The sequence below is a fragment of the Takifugu flavidus genome, chromosome 21, assembly GCF_003711565.1.
Source record: "Takifugu flavidus isolate HTHZ2018 chromosome 21, ASM371156v2, whole genome shotgun sequence".
NCBI classification, from domain to species: domain Eukaryota; kingdom Metazoa; phylum Chordata; class Actinopteri; order Tetraodontiformes; family Tetraodontidae; genus Takifugu; species Takifugu flavidus.
Genome location: NC_079540.1, coordinates 8,538,038 through 8,564,918, shown reverse-complemented (window position 1 = coordinate 8,564,918; position 26,881 = coordinate 8,538,038). Strand labels below are relative to the sequence as shown.

The window sequence follows — 26,881 nt, the reverse complement described above, 5'->3', positions numbered from 1 at the left end:
CAGCCAGATGGATCGGGTCTCGTACCTTTAGCTTAGGTGGGAACTATTCACCGAGTACACAATTCAGGCAAAGAGAAGTGACACCAGTTGTGTCCCTGGAGAAAGAAACGCATGAAACAGCTACAGCAGAGGTATGTTTGGCAGCTGAGCGATGACAGAGTGGCGACACGTTGCTCCTGACCTTCATTTAACTCTCCGCTCGGATCAAAAAGACACTTACGACCGGGCCCGATCATCCGTCTTCCGCTTGTTTAACCACGCTCGGCTGGGATCCAGGCGGTGAACTCTGCTGACACCTGTCGCCTTTCTTTTCTGTTTTTTTCTTTTTAGGTGTGTCGTCACGCGTCCCAGAAATCATGGCGGCAGGGACGCACTCCCCCGGAGGCCCCAACGGAATCATCCGGAGTCAGTCCTTCGCCGGCTTCAGCACGCTGCAGGAGCGACGCTCTCGGTAAGCAGGAATCTCAGCAGACAAAGAGGATTATTGGGTGGCACCTGACGGTGGGTTTATGGAAGTCGCCGACGGAGTGGGAGAGATTTGATATTGGATTGTGTCTAACACGTTTTTCAAAGCACTGGAAAGTCGCTATGTTTTTTTAAAGAATGTCCTTTAGGACCAAAAACATCAGCAGGCTCACGGCTGAATTAAAAACACCCCAGAATTGGAAAAACCGGCATCAGTTGTGTGTCTGCTGAACTGTCAGAAACATCAAAAAGCCCATTTTAAGCTCGTTTTCCATCATTTATTCTGCATTCAAGGTGATGGTGAACCACAGTAACAGGAATTCATTTATGTTTCATTTTCTCAGGGATGGATTGGGAATATTAGCGCTCCCAAAAATTCACAAATAATTAAATTGGTTCTTCTTTTGTCAGTTTCCTGTTTATTAAAGTCCCGACTTGTGTATTTTCTTATACTGTTATTAGAAATTTAGTTCGCTCACAGCAACTGGTATAAAATATGTATAATTGTATATGTGTGTCTGCCTTCTGCTCTAGAAAGAAGAGCTTTCAAGAGAAATATCATGTTTTGGAGGCTGGTGGGCAGAAAATGGATTGAATTTTCATTGTCTTCTCCAAGTGTGACAGAAACTTTAACTTCCTCCACAACAGGCAGCCGTAAACCCGTCAAAGGCAGGAAGTAGGAGCCGTGCTTGTGGTCACAGTTAACGATGTTTCCACACCCATCTGGTCATTAGAGAGTGTTTCTAGACACTGTGTGTGTGTGTGTGTGTGTGTACACATGCATGTTTGGCTGGCCTTTGCTGATGCATTTGAATAAAATCTAGGCTAAATCTGTCAGTCCTGTGTGACGGAGTCGCTGCCAGATGATGGCGAGCCCCCTCCGTCAGACAGGGGAGGTGAATTCATGTTGACTCTGGCTCGAGGGCACGTTGGCCGAGCTGTGAAATGGTCCAGAAGTCTCATCAAAAGCTTTGTTATTACAGGCAGCCGCTGGCCCGATGCTGGATATGTAATACTTGAGTTTATGTGACCAGGGTTCTTTTTTTATTTCTTTGTTTTAGATGGATATTGGAACACACGCTCTGATTTATTAGCTTTAAAAGGCTTAAATATCATGACAGAGGGACTTGTGTTTGTGCGTTTAGGTGTAACTCCTTCATGGGGAACACGGTGGTGCAGAAGAAGCCTCAGTCCAAGCCGAAGAAGCCCCACCTGTCAGGACACAAGGCAGGCAGCAGCTCCAGGGAGCCGCAGCCTAAGAGGCTGGACGAGGTTTACGCCGCTCTCAAACGAGGCCTCGAGTGAGTAAAACAGGCCTTAAAGTCGCCCGGCCGGGCTCAACGACGCCGATCGGTTCCTTTTACGTACATAAATGTCCCTACGCGATGATGAGCTGATGTCGCTGTGATCTTCTGGAGCTGCTAAATGCTTCCCTGATCTGACTTTTTAAGCCCGTTTCTCTTTTTTTTTAAGCGAGTATCTTGAAGTTCATCAAACAGAACTGGACAAACTCCTGTCTCTGATGAAGGACATGAAGAGGAACTCTCGCCTGGTGAGAAGCTGCACCGAGTTAAAGGATGCCTAAAAATAAACCAGCGTCTGTCTAGTAAATATTAATCTTCAGTAACGGCGACTCGGTTAGCGTGCGTCTGACAAACATCCTGGTCCTGGTTAATTATTTAAAATGACAGGTCGTCTCATTTTAGTGTTTAACTTGGTGATTAAAATTAGGTGGCATGCACACACACACACACACGCACACACACGCACACGCACACACACTTCTCAACAATGTTTGTTTATGCTGAAATCTACAGCTTGTGTTGTTAAAATGGTGACAGCTACGTTGACTTTCTGCCCTGACTGTGATTCTGTGTGTTTTCTCTCTCCAGGGAGTTTTGTACGACCTTGACAAGGTAAGCTGACAAGAGAGGAGGGTCACCTCCCCTTTGGGGGGGTGTTTGGTGTATAATATAATAGGAACTGGGAAAAGGTTGAAAGGGGGCAATGAGGGCTTGTCTTATCGTCTCCCTCTGTCTGTCTGCAGCAAATCAAAAGCATTGAGCGATACATGAGACGTCTGGAGTTTCACATGAGCAAGGTAAGAGCCCGCCGAGTCATTCTGTCTGTGACGACATCACACCTGATGACCTTTGACCTGAGCTGTTAGAGACGAACACAAAGCTATAGCTAAAACTGACGGCTTAAATGTGATTCCTCAGGAGATATCCTAGATCTAAATCTGCTAGTTTGGCTATTTGATCTACCATTTACCATTTTCCCATTAGAAAACCCTACCGGCATCAAGCTGCCCCCATCGTTGCCGTTTTGAGGGTCATTAGTGCAGTTGAGCCCCTCCCCACAAGGAAGAGGTGGTTTAAGAGGAAATTCTCTGAAACACTCCGAAACTGGCTAATCTAATTAGCATGTACTTAATGTAGACAAACAATGTCAACGGAAAATAAGCCGCGCGTTTGCAGCATTATTGGTGAGCTAACGAGTGTTTTTCATTAGCATGTGCTTTGTTTACACGTTTATGTTCCTCTAAACGAGATGACTCTCCAACATCTTGAGCCCGATTTGCACTCTCGTACCCAATTTTCCACGTGTCTTTTAAAATTTGGCTTCAGCATCCAAACCCCCTGTATGTGACTGTAGTTTTAATCCTCTGAGAACTTTCCCATGGTTCCCTCTGTTGCCCCGCTCTCTGTTGCCAGTAATACCCCTGTAAGGTCACACAGCTACATGAAATTGCTTTCCTGTCATTATCCTCCTCGCTGTGCATCAAATCAGACGTGACAGCGGGCAGTCGGAGCACACAGGGGCAAACTGCCACGCAGCCTCAGAGATAACCATGGTTACTCGTAGATGGAACCTTTGAAGTCCAGAGTACAGAGGAGCCTCCTGTTGGGTGACCGGAATCCTTTATGTTCGGATATTTCCTGACGAGCAGTAACACGTCTTCTTCGGATGCCCGCAACAAACCCAACAATGAGTCGGAAAACACGCGCTTCTAAAGGGGTTATAAGCCAGGGTGGATTTGGGTCAGGGCAGTTATTGGGTTAGAGCAGGGGGTGATTGAGGCGGCGGAAAGGAAGCGTGCGTGCGTGCACGATGCGCTCGGCCAGAGAAGACGAGCAGATATTCTGCCTGTTTGTCTCCGTTTAAAATCATCCACAATGAAGCTGTTGAGGCTGCACAAAAATAGATCCGAACGCACTCGGGGCTCTTTTTCTGCTCAGACAGGTAAAAAAAGCATCAAAAGTCACATTTCTAACTCGGGAAGCTTTCACACTAAATATAGACGGTTTATCAAAGTCAGAAGTTGGGTTTAATAACGTTCTGGAGGTTTTTTGAAGTGGATGAATGACGACAATGAAACCTTCGTTGGCTCTTTCAGACATTATCAGTCTGTTGGGTCGCCGATGGGTTTGAGGAACTCCACATGTGATCCGTCCCTCTCGATGGTCTTTAAATGGAGAAACGCTGGCATGAGTAACGGGAAGCGTGTACATGAGTGTGTGTTCATGCACAGACGTGTTTCTTTGTGCGAGGCAGCTGCTGTGAGGGACAATTTAGCAGCAACCTGTCAGCAACCTCTTAGTGTGTGTGAGTGTGTGTGTGTGTGTTTACATGACTCAGAACGGGGCAGTTTTTTCCCTGGTGGCTGTTTGCAGATGTGTCAGTGATAATTGGCACACATGGAGGTGGCAGGTGGCACTACGCAACCTCTGGTGTGTGTGTGTGTGTGTGGTGTGTGTGTGTGTGTGTGTGTGTGTGTGTGTGTGTGTGTGTGTGTGTTTCAGCAGGGCATCATTAAAGAAAGGAGTGACAGAGGTTGGTGAAAGGGCAGCTGCCATCTCATCTCCTGGGAGAGAGAGAAATTGTGTCTGAGCACTAAACTGCATCCAGAATGAGCGTGAATAGTGAACATGTGATTATTTTTATTAAATATAGGGTCTTTTTTTCTGCCCTCCCCCCTTAAATCTTGCCACACACACACACACACACACACACACCACGGATCCCTAGAGAGTGGCCTGTGTGTTTGATGCTGTTTGATGTGTCCCGCCTGTTTTAATCTGCTTATAATCACGCCCTGCCTCCCTCCCTGCCGTGTGTGTGTGTGTGTGTGTGTGTGTGTGTGTGTGTGTACGCGTGCATGTGTGTCATTATCTTACAATCTGGGATAATGGCCATATCTTAAGAGGATTCCTGTGTAACTGTTAGACTCTCTGCTCTCATTGAAAATCCCATTTTAAAATCAGATCTAATGCAGCGACGGTCTCGGTGGTGACCTCTAAAACTCTGTAAAACAAATATTATCTAGTGTTTTTACAGCCATTAACGAGGGATTTGCAGTATAATTAGAATTACGAGGCACAAACACAGGATTATCCCCGCCCTTTGTGTCACTTACTCCCAGATAAACATCCTTTATTGGATGTCTGGTCCGCGGATGTTGTCTTTCACTGCGCTGGACCACAATAGAGGACTCAGCTTTGAATATGTTTGCATTTAATGTCTCGTCACATCTGGTGAGACATAATTGAGTCGTCGCAGGTGTGTTTTAAGTGAAATTGCTCAGACTAATGGATTATCCTTGGAAAAAAATAATCCCTCGGGATCTAAATCTTTCTTTGTTCGTTGTTGTCGTGGTTTTGTCACTTTATTGTTGTTTTGATGTCTCTTTACTTTGTGATTTAAAATTCACAAAGGAGTCTCAAGTTCATTTCAATGGAAGGTGATACAAAATGGAAAATATTGATATTTCTGATGCGAATTGTGTGTTGCCATTTCTTCGTTCTGCTCCTCTTTAATCGAGGGGCGAAATGCGCCCGAGGCGCAGCAATATGTTGCTGGCCGTCCTCTGGAGCGGCGCTTGGCTGACCTTCAAAAAGACAGAACCTTGAAGGCACAATGGGGCCGTTGGAATTGGGGACAATAAAGTGGCTTAATTAGCCGATAACGACGCGATTGTTGAGAGGCTCGTCTGCTCTACGCCCCTCGAACGTTGCGCAATAAGTGTCCCGGACCCTTGATTTGATTAGAACGTGAATGGATCGCCCCCCTGTTGTCGCTCACCGGCTCCGCTCGCTGCAGAACAACATTTGTGGGCAGAGGCCCTTTTCGGTGGTGGCTCGGGAGCCTCGCCACGTGCACCGCATACCACAGGCAGACAGGGCCGGGCCCCAGTCGGGGGCGAGGGGCGCTGTGGGGACCGGCGGGCTTGACTTGCGTGCTCATAAAAGTTATTAGATCCTCACAACCCACTGAAAATGCCTCTGAGCTGATGCCCTCCTGTTCCAGCCGCAGCTTCCCCACCTCCTCCATCACACACACACAGAAACACACACTCCGTCGTGAGTTTAGGCGCAGATACACAAACACTCATGAAAGCCATTAGGAGCCTGAATGCCCCATTTTCTCCCACTTGTCCCTAATGAGAGCCATAAAGAGCACCAGGCATCAATATTTCAGCTTCCTCATCACGCCGGCTGTAATGTTGTTCTTCTGATGAGGCTCAGGAGTGTTTTTGTTTTTGCCCGATTGCTCTGCGTCTGTGATTTCTGGGGGGGAGGGGGAACTTTTTTTTCTGTTTCCCTTAAATTCTTACACCTAAAACATGTAGGACACTTTTGGTCACAGCTTCCACAAAACCGAATGAGGTTTTTGGGCTCCCGGCGAGGCTGGAGCTGCTTCCTGCGGGCTTGAGCAACATCATCTGGAAGCCAGGCAGACATGTTCAAGCTCTGAACTCCGTCTGTCGTTCCTCACAATTTGGGAACGTCACTCGCTGGGACGGCACCAGCTTCTGCCACCGGAGGCATCCCAGCTGGAACTGCACACATTTTTAGAGCTTTTTTTAATGTTAGTTTTGCCTTTCGCTCTTGGCAATTTTTGTTTTCGCTCTGGTTTTTGGACCATTTGATACAAAATTCTGAACACTGGACCAACCTGAAACCGTCAGATGTTTGCTGTTTTTGCAGGTTGGCGCCAGGTGTTGTTGATTCAGTTTTTTTTTAGCTTCGGTATGTTTGTAAAGGGCAGAGGTCGAGCGCATGTTTGCCACAGCAGCACGTTAAAGATGGAGGTTCTGTGTGCGTTTGTCAGGTGGATGAGCTGTACGAAGCCTTCTGCATCCAGAGCCGTCTGAGGGACGGCGCCATCCGGATGAAGCAGGCGTTCTCCTCGTCCCCGTCTAGCAAAGGCACCAAGGAGAGCATCGCAGAGGTCAACCGCCGCTACAAGGAATACACCGAGGTACTTTAGATGAGAATTATCGGTGCACCACCTTCCACCTTTGCAGTTTTATGCCGACCATCTTGATTTGTTCTCGTGACTCTCGTCGAGCGTTTATGCGATGTTCTTTGTATCCGTGTACAGAATATGAGCATGTTTGAGAGTGAGCTGGAAAACCTCCTGGGAGAGTTTCATATCAAGATGAAAGGTGAGATAAGGATGACGATAAACACCCAGCAAACGAGTTGGAAGTTTCTTTTTCTGCGTTGAAATCCTGACAACGTACAGACGTCCGTGTGTTTGTTGGATTGTGATGTTTGAAAGTGTTTTTGCTGCCCGGCAGGTTTGGCGGGTTTTGCCAGGTTGTGTCCAGGTGACCAGTATGAGGTAAGAGTTGATTAGTGAAGCCATGAACTTAATAAGTTACTCCTGTGTTTTCCGGCTCACATGGAATGAATCTGCCAATTTCCTCCTTTAGATCTTCATGCGTTACGGCCGTCAGAGGTGGAAGCTGAAGGGGCGGATTGAAGTGAACTCCAGGCAGAGTTGGGATGGAGACGAGATGGTGTTCATGCCCCTCATCTCTGACCTCATCAACATCAAGGTATTGCGGAATTCCAGACAAGTGTGAGCTTCTGAAATCTTTCAGAGCAGCAGGAAATGCTTGTTTTCTGGGTTCGTCTCCAGGTGACGGAGCTGAAGGGCCTGGCCTCTCACATGCTCGTGGGCAGTGTGATCTGTGAAACCAAGGAGCTGTTTACCGCCATGCCTCAGGTGGTGGCCGTGGACGTTAACGACCTGGGCACCATCAAACTCAACCTGGAGGTCACGTGGCAGTAAGTGGCTCTTCCTGATTCTGACTTTCGTTTGTCGGTATTAGACGAATAGATCCGTGGAAAAGTTCATTTTAGTTCAACAAAGCTTGCAACTTCCTGTATGATTGTTTCAACCATGTGATTAGATTTGGAAACTATGATAATGTGAATTGTTTCATTCCTCGTCACCACACCACCTCCTTTTAATTATTCATTAAGTTTGGTCCATTCTCCTTGTTGTCGTTCCTTAATCAAGCCCCTTCGACGTCGAGGACTTCACCTTGTCATCCGGCAACGTGAGCAAAGCCACGGTGCTGCAGAGACGAGTGTCGGTGTACAGCCAGGGCACGCCGGAGACGCCCACCTTCCAGGACGCCTCCTTCTTTGTGAGTCCGACACACAGTGGAATTCCGGACTTTGTAAACATCACATCGAGGCTTGAAGGGAGTCTGTGCTTTGTTTATAGCAGGTTAAATAGAGGGGAGATAGATGAGGTTCCATCTTGTACAGCTCTGTATTATCTGGACGCTAACCCAGCTGTATGGTTATTTTTAACACGGCGCCCTTTCAGTTGATGTCAGCAGTGCCTTGGCGGAACTCTCCCCACCCCTAAAACTAACCCTCACCCATTTCCCTGCTCCTCTTCTCTGCATTTCAACATTAACGCCCCCCCCTTCACACCCACACGCACTCCTGTCCGTCTCCACTTTGTCACCCACCTGCCCTCACTCACATACGCAACACCTTGTTCCATTTTTGTTTTTACCTGCCTGCTTGTGTAAAGAAGTGGCGGCCGTATCCGGTGGAGCGCCAGCGCCTCTCTTTCCTGCACACGCTCCGAGACACCCTGCTAGAGAAGCTCAGGCGCAGTCGTTCCTTTGGCGACCTGGCCTCACTGCGGCCAAGGCCCAAATCCAGTCTGGAGGTCTATGTGAGTGTGATGTGCCCCTCCCCCACCCTCCAAACCCCCCAAAGCCGACTCTTGTGTGCGATCCCACTTCCGTGCCGTGATAGGAGTAGAGTCTAAGGGCGGACACACATTGGTGCTCTGTGAGCTGCAGAATGCCACCACATGTGTTTGCATGGTGCCTCTGCATGACGTGCACAGACTGCTGTGTTTCTTCTCGCCAGGCTGAACTTGCTGTGGTTCTGACTTGGTCAAACAGACCTAGAGTTTCTTTCTGTTCTCTTTCTCTCTCTCACATGCACTGATTTTGCTTTGATGGCCAACGTTTACACGCCTCTCTTCTCTTTCAGGCCACTTTACCGGATGATGTCTTTGAGAACGGCGGCTGTGGGGTCGCTGAGTGCAAGCGCCTCTCTTTCACCTTCTCCGACACCTCTGGTTCCACGCCCAGCCCAAGCCCCGCCCTCAGCTGCCACTCCCAGGGCCAGTCCAACCCAGAGATCATGGTCACTCCCCCGGAAACGGACCCATCGCCGACGCAGATCTTCGCGACACGAGAGGACTCCATCGCAGAAGAGCATCTGATGGAGGAGGAGGAAGAAGAGGAGGAAGATGCATATGAAGAGGACGGGGAGAGGGGCAGCAGGGCCACCAGTCTCGCCAGTGACGAAGCAGAGGTGGCCGAAGACTCCGAGTGGGAGCGCACGGAGTCCCAGCGGAATTCTGCCTCCAACAGTGACTCGGCCGCCCCTTCTCTCTGCTCGATGGTCACCTGTCGACGGTGGCTCCAGAAGATGTGTTCTTGGACCATAATGATGAACTGAAGCCTGTGGAGCTCGACACGGAGGAGGCGGGCAGCCTGACGCGGCAGCTCGTCAAGAGGCTGACCTCGTCAGAAACCACGGGGCCGGCTGGAAGCGTCGCAGAGGGAGGGGGAACCGTGGGCTGGGCGGGAGAGGGGAGCAGGGCTTTCCTGGAGAGTAGTCTGGAGGAGGCCATCCAAAGCCTGCTGATGGAACTGGAGTCGCTCACTCACCGCTGCCGAGAGTTGCAGGACCTGGAGCAGGAAGTGATGCGTCTGGAGGATCTACTCAAGGTGAACGTTTTTGAAAATCATGACCAACATATATCTAACATTCTGTTAGGGTATTTTTAAACGTGGGTGTACCTGAAATGATCATTTTCACTTCACCTTAATTTACATTCTCACCCATAAATACTGACTTCTCCCTACATCCTCCTCTGCTTAGTGTCGACTCCCAGGTCACCGCAGTCGTTCATCCAGCCTCAGTCTGACGGTGGAGAGTGCCCTGGAGAGCTTCGACTTCCTCAACACCTCTGACTTCGACGACGACGACACTGGTGATGATAACGCGTTCCTTAGCATCCCACAGAGGTCTCCTTTATTTGATACAGACGGAGAGAGGATCGGGTGAGTGGGAGACAGATGGAGGCACTTTGTGTGGGCTGACTGACACAGAGTACATTAAGCATTTTTTCATTTGTTTTTGTTGGGGTTTTTTTTATTGTCTGCATGGAGAGAAATAGTCTTATGAAAGCATTTAGTGTTTTTTTAAAATGGAATGCTACTGCCGTCTTGTGGTGATTGTGTGTAATTACATCGTATAGTGGCCCCCATCCAGAAGCCAGAGGACATCTGAGTGAGGCCCTGACAGAAGACACTGGAGTGGGCAACAGTGTGGCAGGAAGCCCCTTACCTCTAACCACTGGAAACGAGAACTTGGACGTTGCCATTGTCATCCACCTGCAGTACTGCAATCACCTCATCCAGGTGGAGCTCATATTTACTGGCTAGAAATCTGTTAGACGTAAAAAGAAGACATCGATTGAATGTTTAATTTTGCCGGTTTACATCAGCTTTCTGTCCCCTCCTCCTGTCATAATAGCGTTTGACCACTGGGGTGAGCACGTGGCAGCGCCGCAGCCTTCTCCTCAAACTATCAGGACAGACTCAGCTGTTGGAGGAGCTAGCAGAGGTCAGTGTGGACAGGCTGGGAACCATTACCTGCGCCGCTGACGGTAGGTGGAAAGGATTGGTGCGTCCACCAAACCTGCAGGGTTGTATTTACAATGAAGTCCAGCATTTTACTTTAGCCTGACTTGATTTGTGCTCCATAGTAACTAATCTTAACCAGAGCTCTAACAGGGCCTCAGGACTCTACAGCATCTGACCTTTTGTTTTCTTGTCTGCACAGTTCTCCCGGGCCTCGCCGAGCGCCCGCAGCTGATGACTCTCTGGTCCGAGTGCAGCGGGTCTGCAGGACTTTTCCACACCACACTGGACAGAGTTTTCCAACACATGCATCAGCACTACACTGCAGTGCTGCAGGAGAAGCACCCGCACAGCTCAGACGCAGGTTAGTTTCCTATCAGACAGAGGTTGCACGTTGGGTCAAGCGCTCATCCATACTCTTGTTTTCAGTCTGAACTCATGTAATGGGTGAATTTTCTCTCCCTCCACTCTTTCCTCTGAAGTAATTGGGGTCGTAGTTGGTGAAATGGTGGACAGGAGCGACCTCGTGCCTGCTGCCCTCTCCCAGGATGTCCTCACTGTCTTTCAGTTCTACGGTTACATTTTACAGCATGAAGTCCAGGACATGGAGACACACCTGCAGCATCTGGCCAGAGAGGGTATGTCGAGAAAAAATCCACCAGCACGGGGAAAGGGGCTTCATCTTGTTGACACTGTCTGTGTTCGTCTTGTCCTCAGATGTGTTCGCCGAAGCTCTGTGCAAGGCAGAACATTCTGTGGTCCTAACAGAGCTGGAGGAGACGCCTGTATCGTCTCTGTGGCCTAGAAACCACACACTGAGGGCCCTGGCCTCCCTGCTCACTGCAGAGGACCCGCGGGTCAACAAGGCTGCGGCCGACTACCTCTCCTCCGGAGCATCGCGCAGCCACTTCAGGGCCAGAGTGAGTGTGTGTGTGTGTGTGTGTGTGTGTGTGTCTGAGAAGATTTAGAACATCTGTGACAAATGCAGCAAGCCAGGCATGAATGTTTTTGTGGGTCTGCAGGCCGTAGAGTGCTACACCCAGGCGCTGTCAGAGGCTGGAGGTCAGAACCAGAGGGCAGCCTGTTCAGCTCTCAGCTGTCTGCAGGTCAGTGGCTCTAAACCTGTCCAATAATAGAACCACGGGCCACACTGACGTTTTTCTCCCTGATTTACTGACGGCTTGAGTTCTTCTTTGTGCAACTGGAGTGTAGGAGGAGCAAATGTCTAGTTTTTGCCTTTAAATGTACAGCGCGGACACATTAAAGTTACACTTCAAGGCTTCATCCAGCTGGTGAAGGCAGTTGTGGTCTTTTGTGTGTAACATTAACACGACTAAACTAGTTCTGCAGGACAGAGCGTGTTGGAAGATTATTCTCTCAAAAACTGCAGCATAAAGCAATTATCCTGTTAAGCTTCAGCTCCACTGAAGCGAGAATATTCTAAAATTGTTTATCTGTATTAAAATATTCTATTTTTTATGTTGAACACGAGGCTCGCTGCACGCCAGGTTTAAATATTGGTGTTTAATTCCTCTGGATCTGTGTGGGACATTTAAAAAAACAAGTGTTTCCGTCTGTAGGCAGTGGAAAGCATCAAGGCAGTTGTAGCACTTTATGAGTCAGCTGATGAAGAGCTACGCCACGTTGCCATAGAAACGCTGCTCGCATTCGGTGAGTCGCCGCTTGTTTTGAAGCCTCCTTTTGAAATGTGGGGCTCGGTAGTTCGGCACCCGTCGCGATCCAGGCGTCAATTCACCGCTGTCCTTCCTCGCCACAGGTGATGAGGGCCGACTGGCGTGCGAGCAGCTGGACACGCTGCCCGGGAAGACGCTCCGCCTGGGGACGTGGCGGGGAAACGCCGTCACCACTGCCTTCTGAGCCACCGTGCCACTGAAACATCACAAAAAAACATCTCATCTTCTCTGCCCCCCTCCCCCCTCCACACAGGACTGCATATAACGATCACATGATCGGTCCGACAGACCACAAGCGCCCGCCCCCGTCGTTCCTCGCTGCCCTTTTCTCTCCCTGATTTCTGAGCCAGGCACATTGAGTTTAACCTCTGAATCTCACAGGACGCCGAGGAGCCGCTGGAACGAATGTTCAGACCAAAACTCGAACATTGCATCTTCAAGTAACCTCTCACTGAGCACAACACTTAGTGTACATCACCTCCTCACTGATCACCCTCTTAGTCACACACTAGACAATTACTGATCACTGTTGACACATTTCTTTTATGTTTCCTGGCGCTTGCTTTCAATTTGCACTGTTGTGAGGCTCGTGATTATGGCCGGTTTTACACAGCTGTGTGGAATATATGTGCTTGTGTTTGAAATGTGTTGGGTTTGTCCTCTGTTATGTTCCATTTTGAGTTTCAGGGATTTGCATATGATTGGAAGATGCATGTTTTATGGCAAAGGGGGACCATTAAGAGGTTGTGAAAGCTCTTTTGTGCATTTAGATTTTTCCTTGCTTCAAGGGATGCACGGAGGACAAACTGAAGGGGGAAACGGGTCAGCGCAGTTGGCCCCAGCGTGCAGAATTTCCTCCTTAATGCAGGTGAAGAAGTGCAATTTTTCTGTACAGACGTGACACCTTTTGCACATAGCAGACAGGTGAAGACTTTCGACGCAGTCAGCTCGGAATATCTGAGCCTGGATTCGCTCCAGCAGGAATACACGGTCCTTGGAAGGCTTTCACTCTTCCCAGGTACAGAGCAAGTTGAGGGCAATAAATATGGTTTATTTATGATAAATGTACAGTGGTTGCAGCCCAACTGCACAGCGAGCGACTCAGGAGAGGAGCGTCTCTTAGGTGGGAATCATGAACGCCAGGACAGAAGGACACAGCTAATCCCAACGTCTAACTGTACTACTGAATCGTGTGCTTGTGCAAAGCAGCAGATCACACTTTTGTTGATGGTTTTTTAATTTATTTTATACTATATTTACTCATTTACAATTATACCGTAATAATGCAGATGGCATCATGTAAATGCAACGATATTTAAGTTTTATGTTGGCGCAGATCTGATATTTTTCATTGTTTAACCACCTTATCATTCAAATTATCTTAGACTTCATTTTAATTGGAGTTTCTTTTGAGTTATATCACAATAAATTATTTTATAGAGGTTAAGATTTGCTAATAGACTAACTTCAGTATAGATTTTCTTTCCCTAAAATGCCCCAAAAGTAATGGGGCATGTAGATTTACCCTAACCAAAGGAATGGATTCATTTTAAATCTTTTATTATTCAGGTGAATGTATTTTCACATGTACATTTATATTTGGGCCAGCATACTTAAACGTAATAAGCACAAGTGAGACAAACCTATGATGACTCTTATTTGGTTCTAACTGCACAGTCCAGAAGCCATATTGATAAGCAAGTAATATTTTCTGAATTCTTATTTTTTATGTATTAATGGTAAAAGTGAAATTGTTACTAAAAGCTGTAGACATTTACATTTTCCATCTTCTGTACGTTGTTTTGCAAGACCTTCTTTCATTCCTTTCACTGTGACAATGCTGTATTTTGGCAAAAGTATCATTTTTCACAGGCGTTGAGTCAGTTTGGTTTGCAAACACGCGCCTCTGACATTTACTGGACTTCTCCTCTCCATCTGTGCTAAACAGCTTTTGTACTGATCCATTTGGTTGCTTACTGTTCATCCTTTCAGTCAGTATTTTTTGCCCATAAGTCGCAATAAAATTTATTTTTGCATTATTGAGTCTATTCAGTCGGCTGTTTTCCCCTGGAGGCGTCCCACATATTCGGCTTGGATGAATCACGGTCAGTTTACGGATTTTGAAAGCGAGTTAACTTCGGTATAGATGACGTAATTCCTACAGAGTCGACCTTAAAGTGGACGAAGAAGGGTGCCTTCAGGAGAGGGGGGGGGGAGAGAGCTTAACTGGGCGCTACAGGAGGAAGCGCTACTGTTCCGTGATGGGAGGAGACCTGCAAGAGACCACTGAGTTAAACCTGTTCTTCCACAGGGTGGATGCTGTGGATCCCTCCCACCCTCCACCCAGACCCTCTAGCGACGCGTCCCCCGTTGCCGGCTCATCTCCAACACCTCTCCTCACCCCCCCCAGCTCAGCTACATCACAAATGATGCTGTCAGAGCAGACAGTGCCCAGGAATGTCTGCAGGTCCAAAAAGCCTGAGCACCAAACTGCTTAAAGGATGTGCTGCTCAGCTGTGGAACATCTTCCAGCACATTTTCCAGCAAGATGGTCGTTCCTGCTCTGTGGAAGACAACATGCCTGGTTCCTGTGCCAAAAAAACAAGCATCCAAGGACTCACAGTGACCACAGACGTGGCTTTACCATCACCTGCCATGCAGACCTTTTGGGACGACACGGCCATCATGGGCTGTATCGGAGGACGTGAAGCTGAGTACAGAAAGTTCCGTAGAGTCGGAATCACTAATGAAGGAGCTGGTGGTGGATTTAAGAAAGCAGCCTCAGAAGGGTGGTGGCGACAGCTACAAACACCTGGAGCTTCATGAAGGCAGTGGACTAGAGTGGACATTGAACACATCGTGTGCAGATGTTTTATACCTCAGTGATCTCAAGTGTTGTCTATGCAGTGGTGTGCTGGGGCAGCAGTTAGTCAGCTGCTGTCAGACCCCATAAGCTCATGAGGAGAGCTGGTTCTGTCCTGGGAGTGGAACTTGAGGCTTCAACAGAAGAAGCTGAGCAGAGTTAGTTAAACAGTTGAACGTGGCTGGTTGTTGGTGCCAGACAGGCTGGTCTACTGGGATTTTAACCCACAGCCATCTCTAGGGTTTACAGAGAACAGTCCAACTAAAATTATCCAGTGAGCAACAGTTTTGTAGAAAGACCCACACAAGATTAGAAAAATGTTGCTTGCTACAAGTCTGGATTTTAGCTAATGTATACATGTTTCATGTTATTGAAACTATGGTAGTTGTACTCAAGTCCAAGCAAGATTAAATTTCCATTATTCCTTGAAGGGCAGAGTCACTGAGAAAAATATTCAGAAAGTCTTTTAAAATGTTTATTTTTAAACTTGAACCAGTGTTTGAACAGAAGTTCCATGTGTTTAAATAAGGAACAAAGATTCAATAGTACCAAAGGTGAAGGAGCAGCAATCTAACGGAAGACATTTAATTAAAAACTCACCATCTACAAACATGCTTTCACCAAGCCAAAGTACAACATTAAATTTAAAACTATACAAGCGGAGTTTTGAGGGTTGGCAATAAGCGAACCCAAATACTTGAGAACCCAGTCTGTGCACTGTTAATACGGTCTAAGACACGGCACTGGTCTTAGGTAGCATGCAACAGTAAAATCAGCCAATGCCTGCCGTGCATGTCCATCACAAGAGTTGTGTCATTCTTCCTCCGAGGGTCCAGCTTGTCCACAGGCTGAAGGCTCGTCTTCCTCTTCCTCTTCTTCCTCCTCCGAGTCACTTTGATCAGATGCCTCGCCGGTCTGCTCGGTGTCCTCTGTCTCAAGTGCCATGTCCCTCAGCTCTTCCAAATTGTCTGGACCCATCCCAGTCAGCCTCTGAACAGAAGTGGTGTGTACATTATTGAAGGAGGCAAGATTTGGGACACAGTATTTAAATACGTGTACCTTGAGATGACCTACCTCGATCATATTTGCCATATACTGAACATGTTTTGCCAGCTCATGCAGCTCTTCGTTTTCACTCTTGAGCGCTGTGATCTGTTCATTCTTGGCTTCAATATCTTTGTGTAGCTGCGTTTGAAAAATAGAAAATGACAGTTTAGGGAAGCAGAATGTGTACTGCCAACTTAAAGCCACCTGAATGTTACCCAAGATTCAAAGTCTCTCATGTATTCAGGGTTTAAGTTTAAATGTGCATTAATCTGCTAGACTCGGGCCAACTGAGGTCAATTCACTGAGCAACAGTGAAAGCTTAACATGAGCCACCTTTTAGTAGTGAACTTACCTTCTCATTTTCCTGCAGGACATCGTACAAGGCCTTCCGTCGCTCCTCAGCCAACTCTTTCCAGTAGTTGTCAGAAGGTGCTTCTACAAAAATTTAGCTTTCAGCTGAAAGTCCAATTTTGGAGGGTAAATTACACCACTACTTTCAAATGAATTCTTACCTCTGACCATTAGATCATAGGCTTCAGCAGACATTCCACCCATTAAACACTGACTTTCCTCTGTTTGAGTGGATTTGACTTCTACCTTCACCCTTTTAGGCCCTCGAGTTGGTGTTGCACTCCACTGTTTCCTTTTTGGAATGGCCTGACTCACCAAAAGAAAAATTTGTATTTTAATGCACAACTACATGGATGCAAAATACTGGAATCAAATTTTTGCCCGATCAATGCAAATGCACACCTGAGTCGACCTTCCAAGGTCTTTGTTGGCAGCTGAATCTTTAAGGAGCTGCAGAGCTTGCCTGCTGGGTCCCATTGCTTTTTGTGAAGGTCCAAAAAAGCTCTAGGTAGAAAACAGACCACAAAATTGTTGATTAATTGTTAACATTAAAAATATACCCACATCTAAAAGACTTTCCCAGCAAAGTACTGAAACCGAGTCACATGGGAAACAAACCTGACCCCTGTTCTCATTTTCAAAGCCTCTATTCACCAGGGCTTAGCATCATTTTGCATGCTGTACTTTAGTTACAGTCACCATAGAAGGAGGCATAAATGAAGTGGCTCAAAACAACATTGCTGCCCAGTGTAACCAGTAACACAGGTGTGGGAAAGCATAGACCATTCTCTCACCGTGGGAACATTTTTCCTTTCCTTGCCTCTCCATTCAAACAGGTCAACTTGCTAATAATTAGCCAGAATCTAAAGAGGGGTTTTTAAAGCATCAGTGTTGCTCCTGCATTACTGATCGGATTATACAACTGTGACCCAAAATATGAGACCACTGCAAAAACTTACATCTACAGTGTCTGACTTGAGACGTTAAGTAGGTAGAAATTTTAGCATCAGTAGATGGAATTTATATATAGTTGAATTTAAACTGTAGTCTTCTGATAACCATAACTACCAAGATGGAAGAAACCAAACCCACACAGAACATATAACTCACCATTATATTCTCATTAGAAGCCTGGAGGCCGGATTTTGGCTTTCCACTGCTACTCATCTTCTTTAGATGTATCAAGCTCCACTAGAAGATAAAATGGAAAGAATTTTATTTTAGAATGAACTGGGGTAGAAGCGCACAACGCTGGGGGTGAAACGCGTGCTAGCTCGGTAGCAAACAACCCACGGCGTCGGTTTTTGCCAGAGTTCAATAAATGGAATTAACCGCGGCTACCTCAACACTAACGGCGACTGTCGGGTGTGAAAATTACACCGTAAAGGAGCTACAAATCTAAAAAATACACCAATTTAGACGACAAAAGCTCCGAAAACCACTCACATTCAGTAAGACGTAAATTCACTTCGAGGTTTTTCTACTTCCTTTCCATCCTCCGGATCTCGCGCCAGGAACTTAAATACGCCCCGATGATCACATGACGTTCGCGCGAGTCTCTGCGCCGATCACGTGTCCGGACACGTCACGCTCTTGCGATTGACTGCGCACAGCCATTTTGATGAGGCCGTGGACGACGAGGTTGTCTGTGTGCCGTTACCACCAGAAAATAATACACCATAAAAACAAACGGAAAAACGTCGGACGACGCGCGGTTAAACATGGGCCCGCCGGCAGACAGAACATGCTACATGTCGACTGAAAGAACGGAGGATTTTGGCTGGATTGTCGATTTATCTTGACATGGCATGCAGTAGGGCGAGTCGGAGGTTGTGACGACTGAAGAAAAGAAGAAAGAAAAGTAGCGAACACCTCGGAACTTCAAACGCGGAGATTTGGTGTAGCCAACGTTTGCTCCACCGTTTCGGCGTTTATCGACGGTTGGCCGTTCTCTGTCTCTTGTTTTATGCCGATGTAGTTGTTGACTAGACGTGACGGAAGCAAATTACAACGAGCTAAAATGCTGAGCACAAGCAAAATGAGCCAACCAGCCCCTTAGGTCTGTTGACTTTCACAACACTGGCATTCGCATCGAATCAGACAAGAAAATGTAAAGGCGAGGAAAGATGACTGCGCTAGCTAGCCAACCACGCGTAGGCCTCGATTAAGCCAGTGATTCTTACGATGTAGCTATATTGTTGGATCACTACTAGTTAGTGTTGGAAGAGAATCCCTAGGTTAGCTTGCTAGCTCACTTTAGCTAGTGTGCTAAAAATACGCCCACATCATGAATATCCGCCGTGGCAGCGCCGTGGGCTAAAAGAGTGGCAGCAACAGTCATGGAAATGTCAAAGTAATTCCTGCATTAGTCTTCGATGATCCCCAGTGCCGATATCTCCAGGCGTCCACATTTAATTGCTATGTTCGTTTGTCTCCCAACCGTGTCTGTGTCACGCAAATAAGGCAGATTTTACAGAGAAATACAAAATGATCTCGAAATCATCTAAACGATAGACTCTCTTTCTGTGTCGTTAGCGAGTGTATGTTCTAGAAATTCAGTAACGCAGAATAAAAGTTAAATTTGACTTGCTGATAAAATATAAATCTCTAATTTGGACATGTCGATCAAATAGGCTTATTTGGCTCAAAGTTAGTCTTAAAACATGTATTTCTGAACCATTACTTGTCGTCTTAGGGTTTTCGATCATTCCCCTCCACAGCACTGTCCGTTTACAAAATTCGAAAATGGCGTAATGTTGCTTGAGTTCTTTTCCTTTTATTACCTTTCTGTTAGTGGATAATCGGTAATAAACAGATCTGACGCCGAGTTAGTTGTTTCTACATTTGGTTAAATACGCGAGTAGTCAGTGGAGCCAAAACATCCTGCACAAGTGGGAAACAGTATCCAAATCAAACCATGGGGGACCCAACTTCACGAAGAAATCAGACTAGAAATCGACTTCGAGCTCAACTTCGGAAGAAAAGGGAATCTTTGGCTGATCAGTTTGACTTCAAGATTTATATAGCCTTTGTTTTCAAGGAAAAGGTTAGTCACTAAATGCTTTCTTTCCCTCATTTTAGCATTTTAAGTTGCATTTTAGCCTCAGATTTTTTTGATTCTGTGGTGAAAGTACTTTTTACCCCCCCCCCCCTCCTGTTTTCAGAAAAAGAAGTCTGCACTTTTTGAAGTTGCTGAAGTGCTGCCAGTGATGACCAACAATTATGAAGAAAACATCTTACGAGGTGTGCGGGATTCCAGCTACTCTCTTGAGAGTTCTATAGAGCTCCTGCAAAAGGATGTTGTGCAACTACACGCCCCACGGTACCAGTCGATGCGAAGGGTGAGTCCACAATTACTGACAGAACACTTAATTCGTCAATGTGATGGGAGCAACGTGATGATGCTCCATATAAAATATGTTCACTGGTGCCTTGATTGATGATTGACAGAAGCATATTTAGTTTATTGTACATATAAAGACTTTGCTTAATTCGAGTCAACATACATTGTAAAAACATTGCATCTGTTTTTGTAGAAATTCTCACATCATTAATTTTGAGTTTAGGGTCTGTGGAATATATTTCACTTTCTTCTTTCTTCTGATTCCTGTAGGATGTCATAGGTTGCACACAGGAGATGGACTTCATCCTTTGGCCTCGCAATGATATTGAGAAGATTGTGTGTCTGCTGTTCTCCAGATGGAAAGGGGCCGATGATGAACCCTACAGGCCTGTTCAGGTCAGGCCCGTCTCCTCGCTTAGTTGTCGCAAACGTTCCCTTCTCAGAGTAAACCAGAAATTTTCTTGACTTGCAGGCCAAGTTTGAATTTCACCATGGTGACTACGAGAAGCAGTGCTTGCACGCTCTGAGTCGGAAGGACAAGGCTGGAACGGTGATGAACAACCCAAGTCAGTCCGTGTTTCTCTTCATGGACAGACAGCACTTACAGGTGAGCGAGTCCCCTGAGGTCGCATCCCTTGCTTCATAGCTCCGTATCCCTGATGGTGCCCTAATGTTGTTTCTCGCAGACTCCGAAAACCAAGGCTACAGTTTTCAAGTTGTGCAGCCTTTGCCTTTACCTGCCCCAGGATCAGCTGACCTGCTGGGGCGTGGGAGGCATAGAGGATCACCTCCGTCCATACATGCCTGATTAAGGCTTCCTGCTCAACTCAGCCACGTGGGGAAAAGCCTTTCCTCTCCCTCCTGCTGAAACCTTCAGAAGCAAAGTGATGTCTTCACCTCCACCCATTTCGTTGCATAAAGATTTGAACTTGTGCTTGGATATCACCTGTTTTTGTTCTCCCCTTCCTGCCCTCAGGCTGATTCAGTTCCATCCTTGTGTTCCTTTTTTCCCCCTCCTCCTCCTCCTCCAGCTCCCAGTGTTCCTCCTCTCTGCCATTTTTGGATTGGTTCCCTTGTCTCTTATTTTTCCACTCCCTTTCATTCCCTCTTAGTCACTCATCCAGTTTTGTTTCTTTGAACCTGCACGAACATTGATATATATATTTTTTTTTTGCGTGGTTGGTTGTCTTGGAGCCGCTCTGTCAACAACACCTGTCATTCAAGGAACTCTTTATGTTGCATCAAACCAGAAACAAACATCACACAGGTCTTCACGGTGGTTCTCAGATGGACATGTATATCCTCGTTTCCATAAAGAAAGGATTGTTGAAGATTGTAAAGTCAGTGGGTTTCTAGAGCAACTTAACACAATCTTTTGACCAAGGGACAGGTGTGAATAGATGTTGAAGTACCTGTACGAGCAAGGAAAACAAGATGAACAATATCTGTCGATTCATATGGTGTAGGTATTACTACTTTAACTGCCTTAGTTTCTTTGCTGGACTTTTGAAAATGTTTTGGTGTAATTTGCTTTCCTCTGAAACATGCTAGGCAGGCCTTTGGTGAAATCTTGAACCAACTTAAAATTTTTGTACACAAAGTTGATGCTCGTTGGTTTTATGTTAAAGGTTATTGTCACCATTAAAGCCATGCACCGTTTATTCAAGCTACAGAAATCTTATGTTTTATTTGGGTTGTGGATAGCTGAGAAACCAAAATGGTGTTCTATGTAATGATTAACACTTCTAACATGCTAAATGTTTCATTTGACCTACTGAAATTGAATAGGTTGTTGCCATGCCCATTGAATCAAAGTTGGATTTCGCAGGCTTTTTTTTGTCAATTATAACCTCGCTCCTTGTTGATTAATTGTGTTCAGTTGAAAAGGTACAAGGCGTGTCTTTTTTTTCCCTGTCGATTCTTTAATCAGTATCTCAATACAACGCAAATTCTGGAAGCATAACTATGGTCTGTTCTTTTATTTCACATGCATGACATTGTGTTGTTAATGCAGTTTTAAACATCGTTCACAACTGTGGAGGACAGGTACTGGATGTTAACAGCCAGCGAGTGGAACAATGTTGTGCAACACTACTCTTGTTTACTTGATGTGATACACCATTAGGCACAACGGGAGGGTGTTCAACTGCTTCCCAGGTGTTTGGTGTGTCTTCCCTGGGCTATGAGCTTCCCTGTGACTTTGCTGGTGAGGTCCACTGTGGCGAACGCCAGCGTCCGTCCCTGCTTTAATACTTGGGCGGTGATGAGTACGTCTTCTCCAATTTTTGCGGCATTCATGTAACTGCAAGATATATGAAGGCCTCCTTAAATCACCTGGTTACTGTAAATTACAGCATCAATTCAGGTTCAGTTATTCGTACAACAAAAACACGGTGTCTATCTTTGAAGCCATACTAATATTACACACTAAAGCAAGTAATTCAACAGCCACATTAGTTCAGCATGTGTCTGGAGGGTTTGACCTGCAGTATTTGACATAAAAACACGGAGTTGTGAATGCAGCGTCTTCATTAAGGCCCATTCATGACCACCCGAGGCTGTGACGGACTTACGTTATGTTCATATCCACACTGACCCCGGGTGCTCCCCTCTCACTATTCATGATCGCCAGGGTCGAGATGACGTCCACCAGGGTGGCGGTTAACCCGCCGTGCAGCGTCCCCCCCTTGTTGGTGTGCTCCTCTTCGACACGCATCCCACACACCACTTTACCTGCGCTGGTCGACAGGACGTCCACCTGTAAAAGCACATCGCTCTTTAATGCACGGCGATTGTTTAGCAAGTAAAACAACCTGCTTACTGTAATGAAGCGCATGCCCTTACCTTACTTAAAGTTCTTTCGAAGCCAGAGCCTTCTACCATCACTCTCATGATTTGTTTTATTGTGTTTAAAGAGACCGAGGACATTTTCCCAGCATATAGTTTCTACAATGTCAAATTTGACTTGACGTTCTACCGGAAACTGTTGCGATAGAAATGATGTTCGAAGCTATCTGAATAGTTCCGACTTTCGGTTGGAAAATGAATAACGTGGTCAGACGTTGAACCCGACTACGCGAATCTTCGAAAACTATAGAAACGTTATAATGCTAATATACAACGTAAAGAACGAGACAGGTTTGTCCAATTGTAGTCTCACCAAAGTCTGTTTCATGTTTCCGGAACGTTTTCCTTTATCAGGTTTAGCCATGCGGTTATTAAGAGTGCACCTCAGATCATTTGTTGACATAAAAGATTTTAAAGAATATTTGCGTGTGTTTACGCCCTAGTCTTGTCGTTAAAGTTGCGGTTTCCTAAAGATGGCTTCTACATCTAACTCAGAAACAGCGTCCACTGCTATAGAAGAAAATAGAATTCGACTCTGCGAAGAGTTTGCTAAAATAGCGGAAACCGATGTTGCGGTAGCTCAGTGCTACCTGGCTATGAATGAATGGGAGATGGAGGTAATGTAGTTTTACATACAAAGTATTGGTAGATTTTTTTTAAAAAAAAGTCTACTTTAGAAACTTAAAGAGAATCGGGAATAAGTATGGGATTTCTGTAAAGTTCACCAATATGTCATACAACACACAGATGTTTAATTCTTGCTTTGGGAAACTTAACACGTCTCTGTTCACAGAGAGCTCTAAATTCATTCTTTGAAGCTGAAATGGAGAAAGTATTTGAAGTAGAAAATCCAGCAGAGAATGAGGCTTGTCCCAAAACAAAACGACAGAGGTTAGAGGGAAATCCTACAACAGACTGGTATGTTTTTGTTTCTTATCCACACATTATGAGGTATTGGATTAATTTAAAATCTCTATTTGCACACACTAACGTTGAATTGCCATGAATAAGTAGTCCTAAAAAATCTCCAGTATAGATTTGACGGAAAACAGTCCCACATCTTCAGACAAACCATCAGAAGATGATGACAATAAGCTTTCATTGATCACTTGGAATGTGGATGGACTTGATACAGACAATCTTGCTGACCGCGCCAGAGGCTTGTGCTCTTTTATAGTTCTGTAAGTGTGTTAATAGTCTTTCACTCCTTGATCAAATCACTTGGTAATAAATTTGTGCCACATCAAGTGTGCCGTTTCAGAATGGTCTGAGATCAGCTATAAATTATGAATGCAAATGTATGATATATTTGTCACATTTTACTGAGCATCAGATATCTGTGAATTGAGTCTTCCTTTCATGTGCTGTAGATACACTCCAGATGTGGTGTTTTTACAGGAGCTTATTCCTGCTTATGTCCAGTACTTAAAGAAACGGGCTGTCAGCTACCTAATCATTGAAGGTGTGTCTTTTATCTTTTTTTACTTAAACACGGTAAAATGTATTATGCCTCTGAGTGTGTCTGTAATTTATGTTCTTCAGGTTCAGATGCTCTTCATGCTTAGTTGTTATTTGTAACCATGTTTGTGAGAGATTCTAATGTATCTCTTGTGTGTGTGTGTGTGCGTATGTATCTGTGTTTGGCATGTTTCACAGACTAAATATAACATCTCCCCTTTTTAATCTGTGCTGCCCAGGTGGTGATGAAGGATACTTCACAGGGATGATGCTGAAGAAAACACGAGTCAAACTTTTAGAGAGTGAGATAGTGACGTACCCCACCACTCAAATGATGAGGAACCTGCTTGTAGCTCAGGTTTGCACTGTTAGAACACACTCACTCTCTTGATCGGAGTTGATTGTTGGCACTGATCAAGTGGGACCGTGATGTTGCAGTTGTGCGTAAAACATCCACGTGTCTCTTGGCAAATGTCATCTGTCTTCCTCAACTTGTGAGCCAGGTGGACTTCAGAGGCCAGAAGCTGTGTCTGATGACATCCCACCTGGAGAGTTGTAAAGGTCATGCCGAGGAGAGGATGAAGCAGCTGCGTGTTGCAATGCAGCGCATGAGAGACGCAGCAGAAGATGTCACCGTCCTGTTCGGAGGTGATACAAACCTAAGGGACCCTGAGGTGAGACCTTTATTATTGTCCTTTAATATTGAGTTGAAACCATGTTTTTACCTTTTGAAATATAGTAGTCCTTCTACGTACTGCTGATTTCAATGTGGGCTCCACAACAGGTGACCAAGGTGGGTCTTCCCCCAAACGTCTGTGACGTGTGGGAGCAACTCGGCAAACAGGAGCACTGTCGCTACACGTGGGACACAAAAGCCAACAGCAACAAAACCGTTCCTTATGTCAGTCGTTGTCGCTTTGACCGGGTCTACTTCCGCCCAGCCACCACGGATGGTGTTCCCCGTCTGGCCCCAGATCACATGGCTCTGGTCGGACTGGAAAAGCTGGACTGTGGACGCTACACGAGTGATCACTGGGGAATCTACTGTAGCTTTTCTGTTGGGTAGAAAGTTAACTGCAGTTGATAACAGTTTATCTGGCCTTATCTGAGGTTGCTGTGTTTTTATTTTTGACTAGGACAGTTGTTTATTTCTTTGTCCTCCTCTAAATTTAAACAGCTAAATAAACTACCAATAAATATTACACAGCTTTGTGGTTAAATTTAGTGTGCGTGTTTGAGAGGGTTAGCCCTGATCAGTCAATGCTTCATAAACACGTAATCGTTTTTTGTTCTCTCTTTTGTTCAGGAGTTCAGATATTTTTTTTGTCAAAAACTAAAATGTGGTCATTTGCTAATCCAGTAACAGTGGTGGGGAAAGCACAGCTCACTGGCCATGACTTACTGAAAAGGAATTTGGTTGTGTGAGTACACAGTGCTGATCACTAATGTTCAGATTTAATCCTGGTTTTTCTGTCAGGAGTCCCTGGATTGTTATACAGCAGCAAAATTGGTTCTGTGAGCAATGTTTCTGATTTACCTCTGACATGTGATATGACAATAAAGTTGAATCAAATATCATCTAACCTAAACTGACCTGACCTTTGTCAACGTAATCAATCAATGACGTAATGTCGAGCAGTGGCCACTAGAGGTCGACATGAGTCTGTGTTCATTGTAACTTCATTGAGAGGTTTTTAATGACATGATTACAGCCGATTATAGTGGCTACTTACAGAAAAATAAACTTTACTCTCTGCATATTTTTTTTTACCAACAGATTCATTAAAAGTGCATCCAAGAGTTTAGTTTGCATTTATGTTGGTTGTTTAGAAATCAGTTTGACAGAGTAAAGCACATTTACCAGTCTGATCCGGATGTAACCTCCTTCTAAACCACCTCCCTCTGTTTAATGCATACGTCTAATTTCAGGGTGTGTTCTCATGTTTGCTCAACATGCACAGGGCTCCTTTTGTTGCAGCAGCCACCCAGAGGAAAAAAAACAAAAAGAGCTGACCTTAGGAAAGGACACACATGTGACTCTTCCCTGGAAGCAGGCATCATCAGAACAGGCCTCCCTCCCTCATTTGTCCCCCACCGACTGGTTTCTGATTAAGGACACGTCAGCCGAGTCTGCCCAGCACTGACGGATCCATGCAAGCCAAAAATATCAGCCAAGCTTTTATTATTCTATGTTTTTTATTCCTTTTATTTTTGAAGAACCCTTTTTTAAATTTCAGCTCAACAAACATTTGATCATTTGGCTGAGTTGTATTTTAATGTGTTATCTTTTAAAAGGTTTTCTCACCAATAAGCAAAGGAGTTGGTAGTTCAGTCTGTTGGGAACTGGGCTGAGAAGCAGAGGGTTCTTGGTTCAAGCCCCATTTCAGACAAATATAAAAGGTGTTTGGGCAGTAGGCCAAGCACTGCTGAAGTACCTGTGAGCAAGGTGCCAAACCCACAAATGTCTGGGGGCTGACCCTCCCCATGACCCCAAAAGGGATAAAGCAGTTAAGAAGACAAGATTAAAAATCAAATGCATTACAATAAACTCAAAGAAGTGACCTTTCAACTTTTAGTCGACGTGTTGTCACGTCGATTCCCTGACAAACTGGGAGATAAAAACTAAAATTCTAAGTTAAGGGGTAAAGTTCTGCGCTGAAAACACAGCGATGAGAGGTGGAGCGCTGCAGACGCCCCCACAACTGTTCCGCATACTTTCCCAGAGGAGCGTAGAGGTCACGTTACAGACGGAGGTAACAGCTGCCTGGGCCAGAGAGGGGTCGAGGGCATCGACCGGCAGCATCCTTCCGGGGCCGAACAGACGAGCGGCAGCA

General features: G+C 45.7%; 5 protein-coding genes across 6 annotated transcripts in view; 3 read left to right on the top strand and 2 right to left on the bottom strand.

Moving 5' to 3' along the window:
• ripor2 (RHO family interacting cell polarization regulator 2) overlaps positions 1–14,177 on the top strand; it is a 30,463-nt gene extending 16,286 nt beyond the window's left edge. The window contains 22 exon segments of the mRNA XM_057021271.1: positions 331–451; positions 1,611–1,766; positions 1,939–2,017; positions 2,358–2,381; positions 2,513–2,566; positions 6,580–6,729; positions 6,853–6,916; positions 7,052–7,095; positions 7,187–7,312; positions 7,396–7,544; positions 7,780–7,909; positions 8,781–9,189; positions 9,192–9,526; positions 9,681–9,862; positions 10,060–10,222; positions 10,338–10,470; positions 10,647–10,808; positions 10,927–11,082; positions 11,162–11,364; positions 11,467–11,550; positions 12,025–12,115; positions 12,222–14,177. Of these exon segments, the coding sequence (XP_056877251.1) occupies positions 331–451; positions 1,611–1,766; positions 1,939–2,017; positions 2,358–2,381; positions 2,513–2,566; positions 6,580–6,729; positions 6,853–6,916; positions 7,052–7,095; positions 7,187–7,312; positions 7,396–7,544; positions 7,780–7,909; positions 8,781–9,189; positions 9,192–9,526; positions 9,681–9,862; positions 10,060–10,222; positions 10,338–10,470; positions 10,647–10,808; positions 10,927–11,082; positions 11,162–11,364; positions 11,467–11,550; positions 12,025–12,115; positions 12,222–12,322 (3,116 nt within the window). The 3' untranslated portion in view covers positions 12,323–14,177.
• Positions 14,178–15,462: 1,285 nt separating this feature from the next.
• Positions 15,463–18,031, bottom strand: gmnn (geminin DNA replication inhibitor). The gene is made up of 7 exons (XM_057021369.1): positions 17,846–18,031; positions 17,510–17,590; positions 16,802–16,903; positions 16,561–16,705; positions 16,401–16,483; positions 16,076–16,186; positions 15,463–15,991 (listed from the first exon to the last, which is right to left on the bottom strand). The coding sequence occupies exons 2-7, from the start codon at positions 17,564–17,566 to the stop codon at positions 15,815–15,817; spliced, it is 675 nt and encodes a 224-aa protein (XP_056877349.1). The 5' UTR covers positions 17,567–17,590; positions 17,846–18,031; the 3' UTR covers positions 15,463–15,814.
• Positions 18,032–18,946: 915 nt separating this feature from the next.
• On the top strand, positions 18,947–21,705 carry c21h6orf62 (chromosome 21 C6orf62 homolog). Its single transcript, XM_057021367.1, has 5 exons — positions 18,947–19,445; positions 19,564–19,740; positions 20,013–20,138; positions 20,215–20,349; positions 20,429–21,705. Exons 1-5 carry the CDS (start codon positions 19,317–19,319, stop codon positions 20,552–20,554), a joined length of 693 nt encoding a protein of 230 aa, XP_056877347.1. The 5' UTR covers positions 18,947–19,316; the 3' UTR covers positions 20,555–21,705.
• Position 21,706: 1 nt separating this feature from the next.
• Positions 21,707–22,863, bottom strand: acot13 (acyl-CoA thioesterase 13). Its single transcript, XM_057021383.1, has 3 exons — positions 22,587–22,863; positions 22,316–22,500; positions 21,707–22,044 (listed from the first exon to the last, which is right to left on the bottom strand). The coding sequence occupies exons 1-3, from the start codon at positions 22,668–22,670 to the stop codon at positions 21,885–21,887; spliced, it is 429 nt and encodes a 142-aa protein (XP_056877363.1). The 5' UTR covers positions 22,671–22,863; the 3' UTR covers positions 21,707–21,884.
• Positions 22,751–25,630, top strand: tdp2b (tyrosyl-DNA phosphodiesterase 2b). Of its 2 annotated transcripts, none has more exons than XM_057021330.1 (7): positions 22,751–22,880; positions 23,383–23,507; positions 23,621–23,770; positions 23,960–24,051; positions 24,287–24,405; positions 24,551–24,721; positions 24,832–25,630. In XM_057021330.1, the coding sequence occupies exons 2-7, from the start codon at positions 23,413–23,415 to the stop codon at positions 25,111–25,113; spliced, it is 909 nt and encodes a 302-aa protein (XP_056877310.1). In that variant the 5' UTR covers positions 22,751–22,880; positions 23,383–23,412; the 3' UTR covers positions 25,114–25,630. The 2 variants fall into 2 exon arrangements, with proteins under 2 accessions (XP_056877310.1, XP_056877309.1); XM_057021329.1 differs by lacking the exon at positions 22,751–22,880 and adding an exon at positions 22,957–23,206.
• Positions 25,631–26,881: the final 1,251 nt, after the last annotated feature.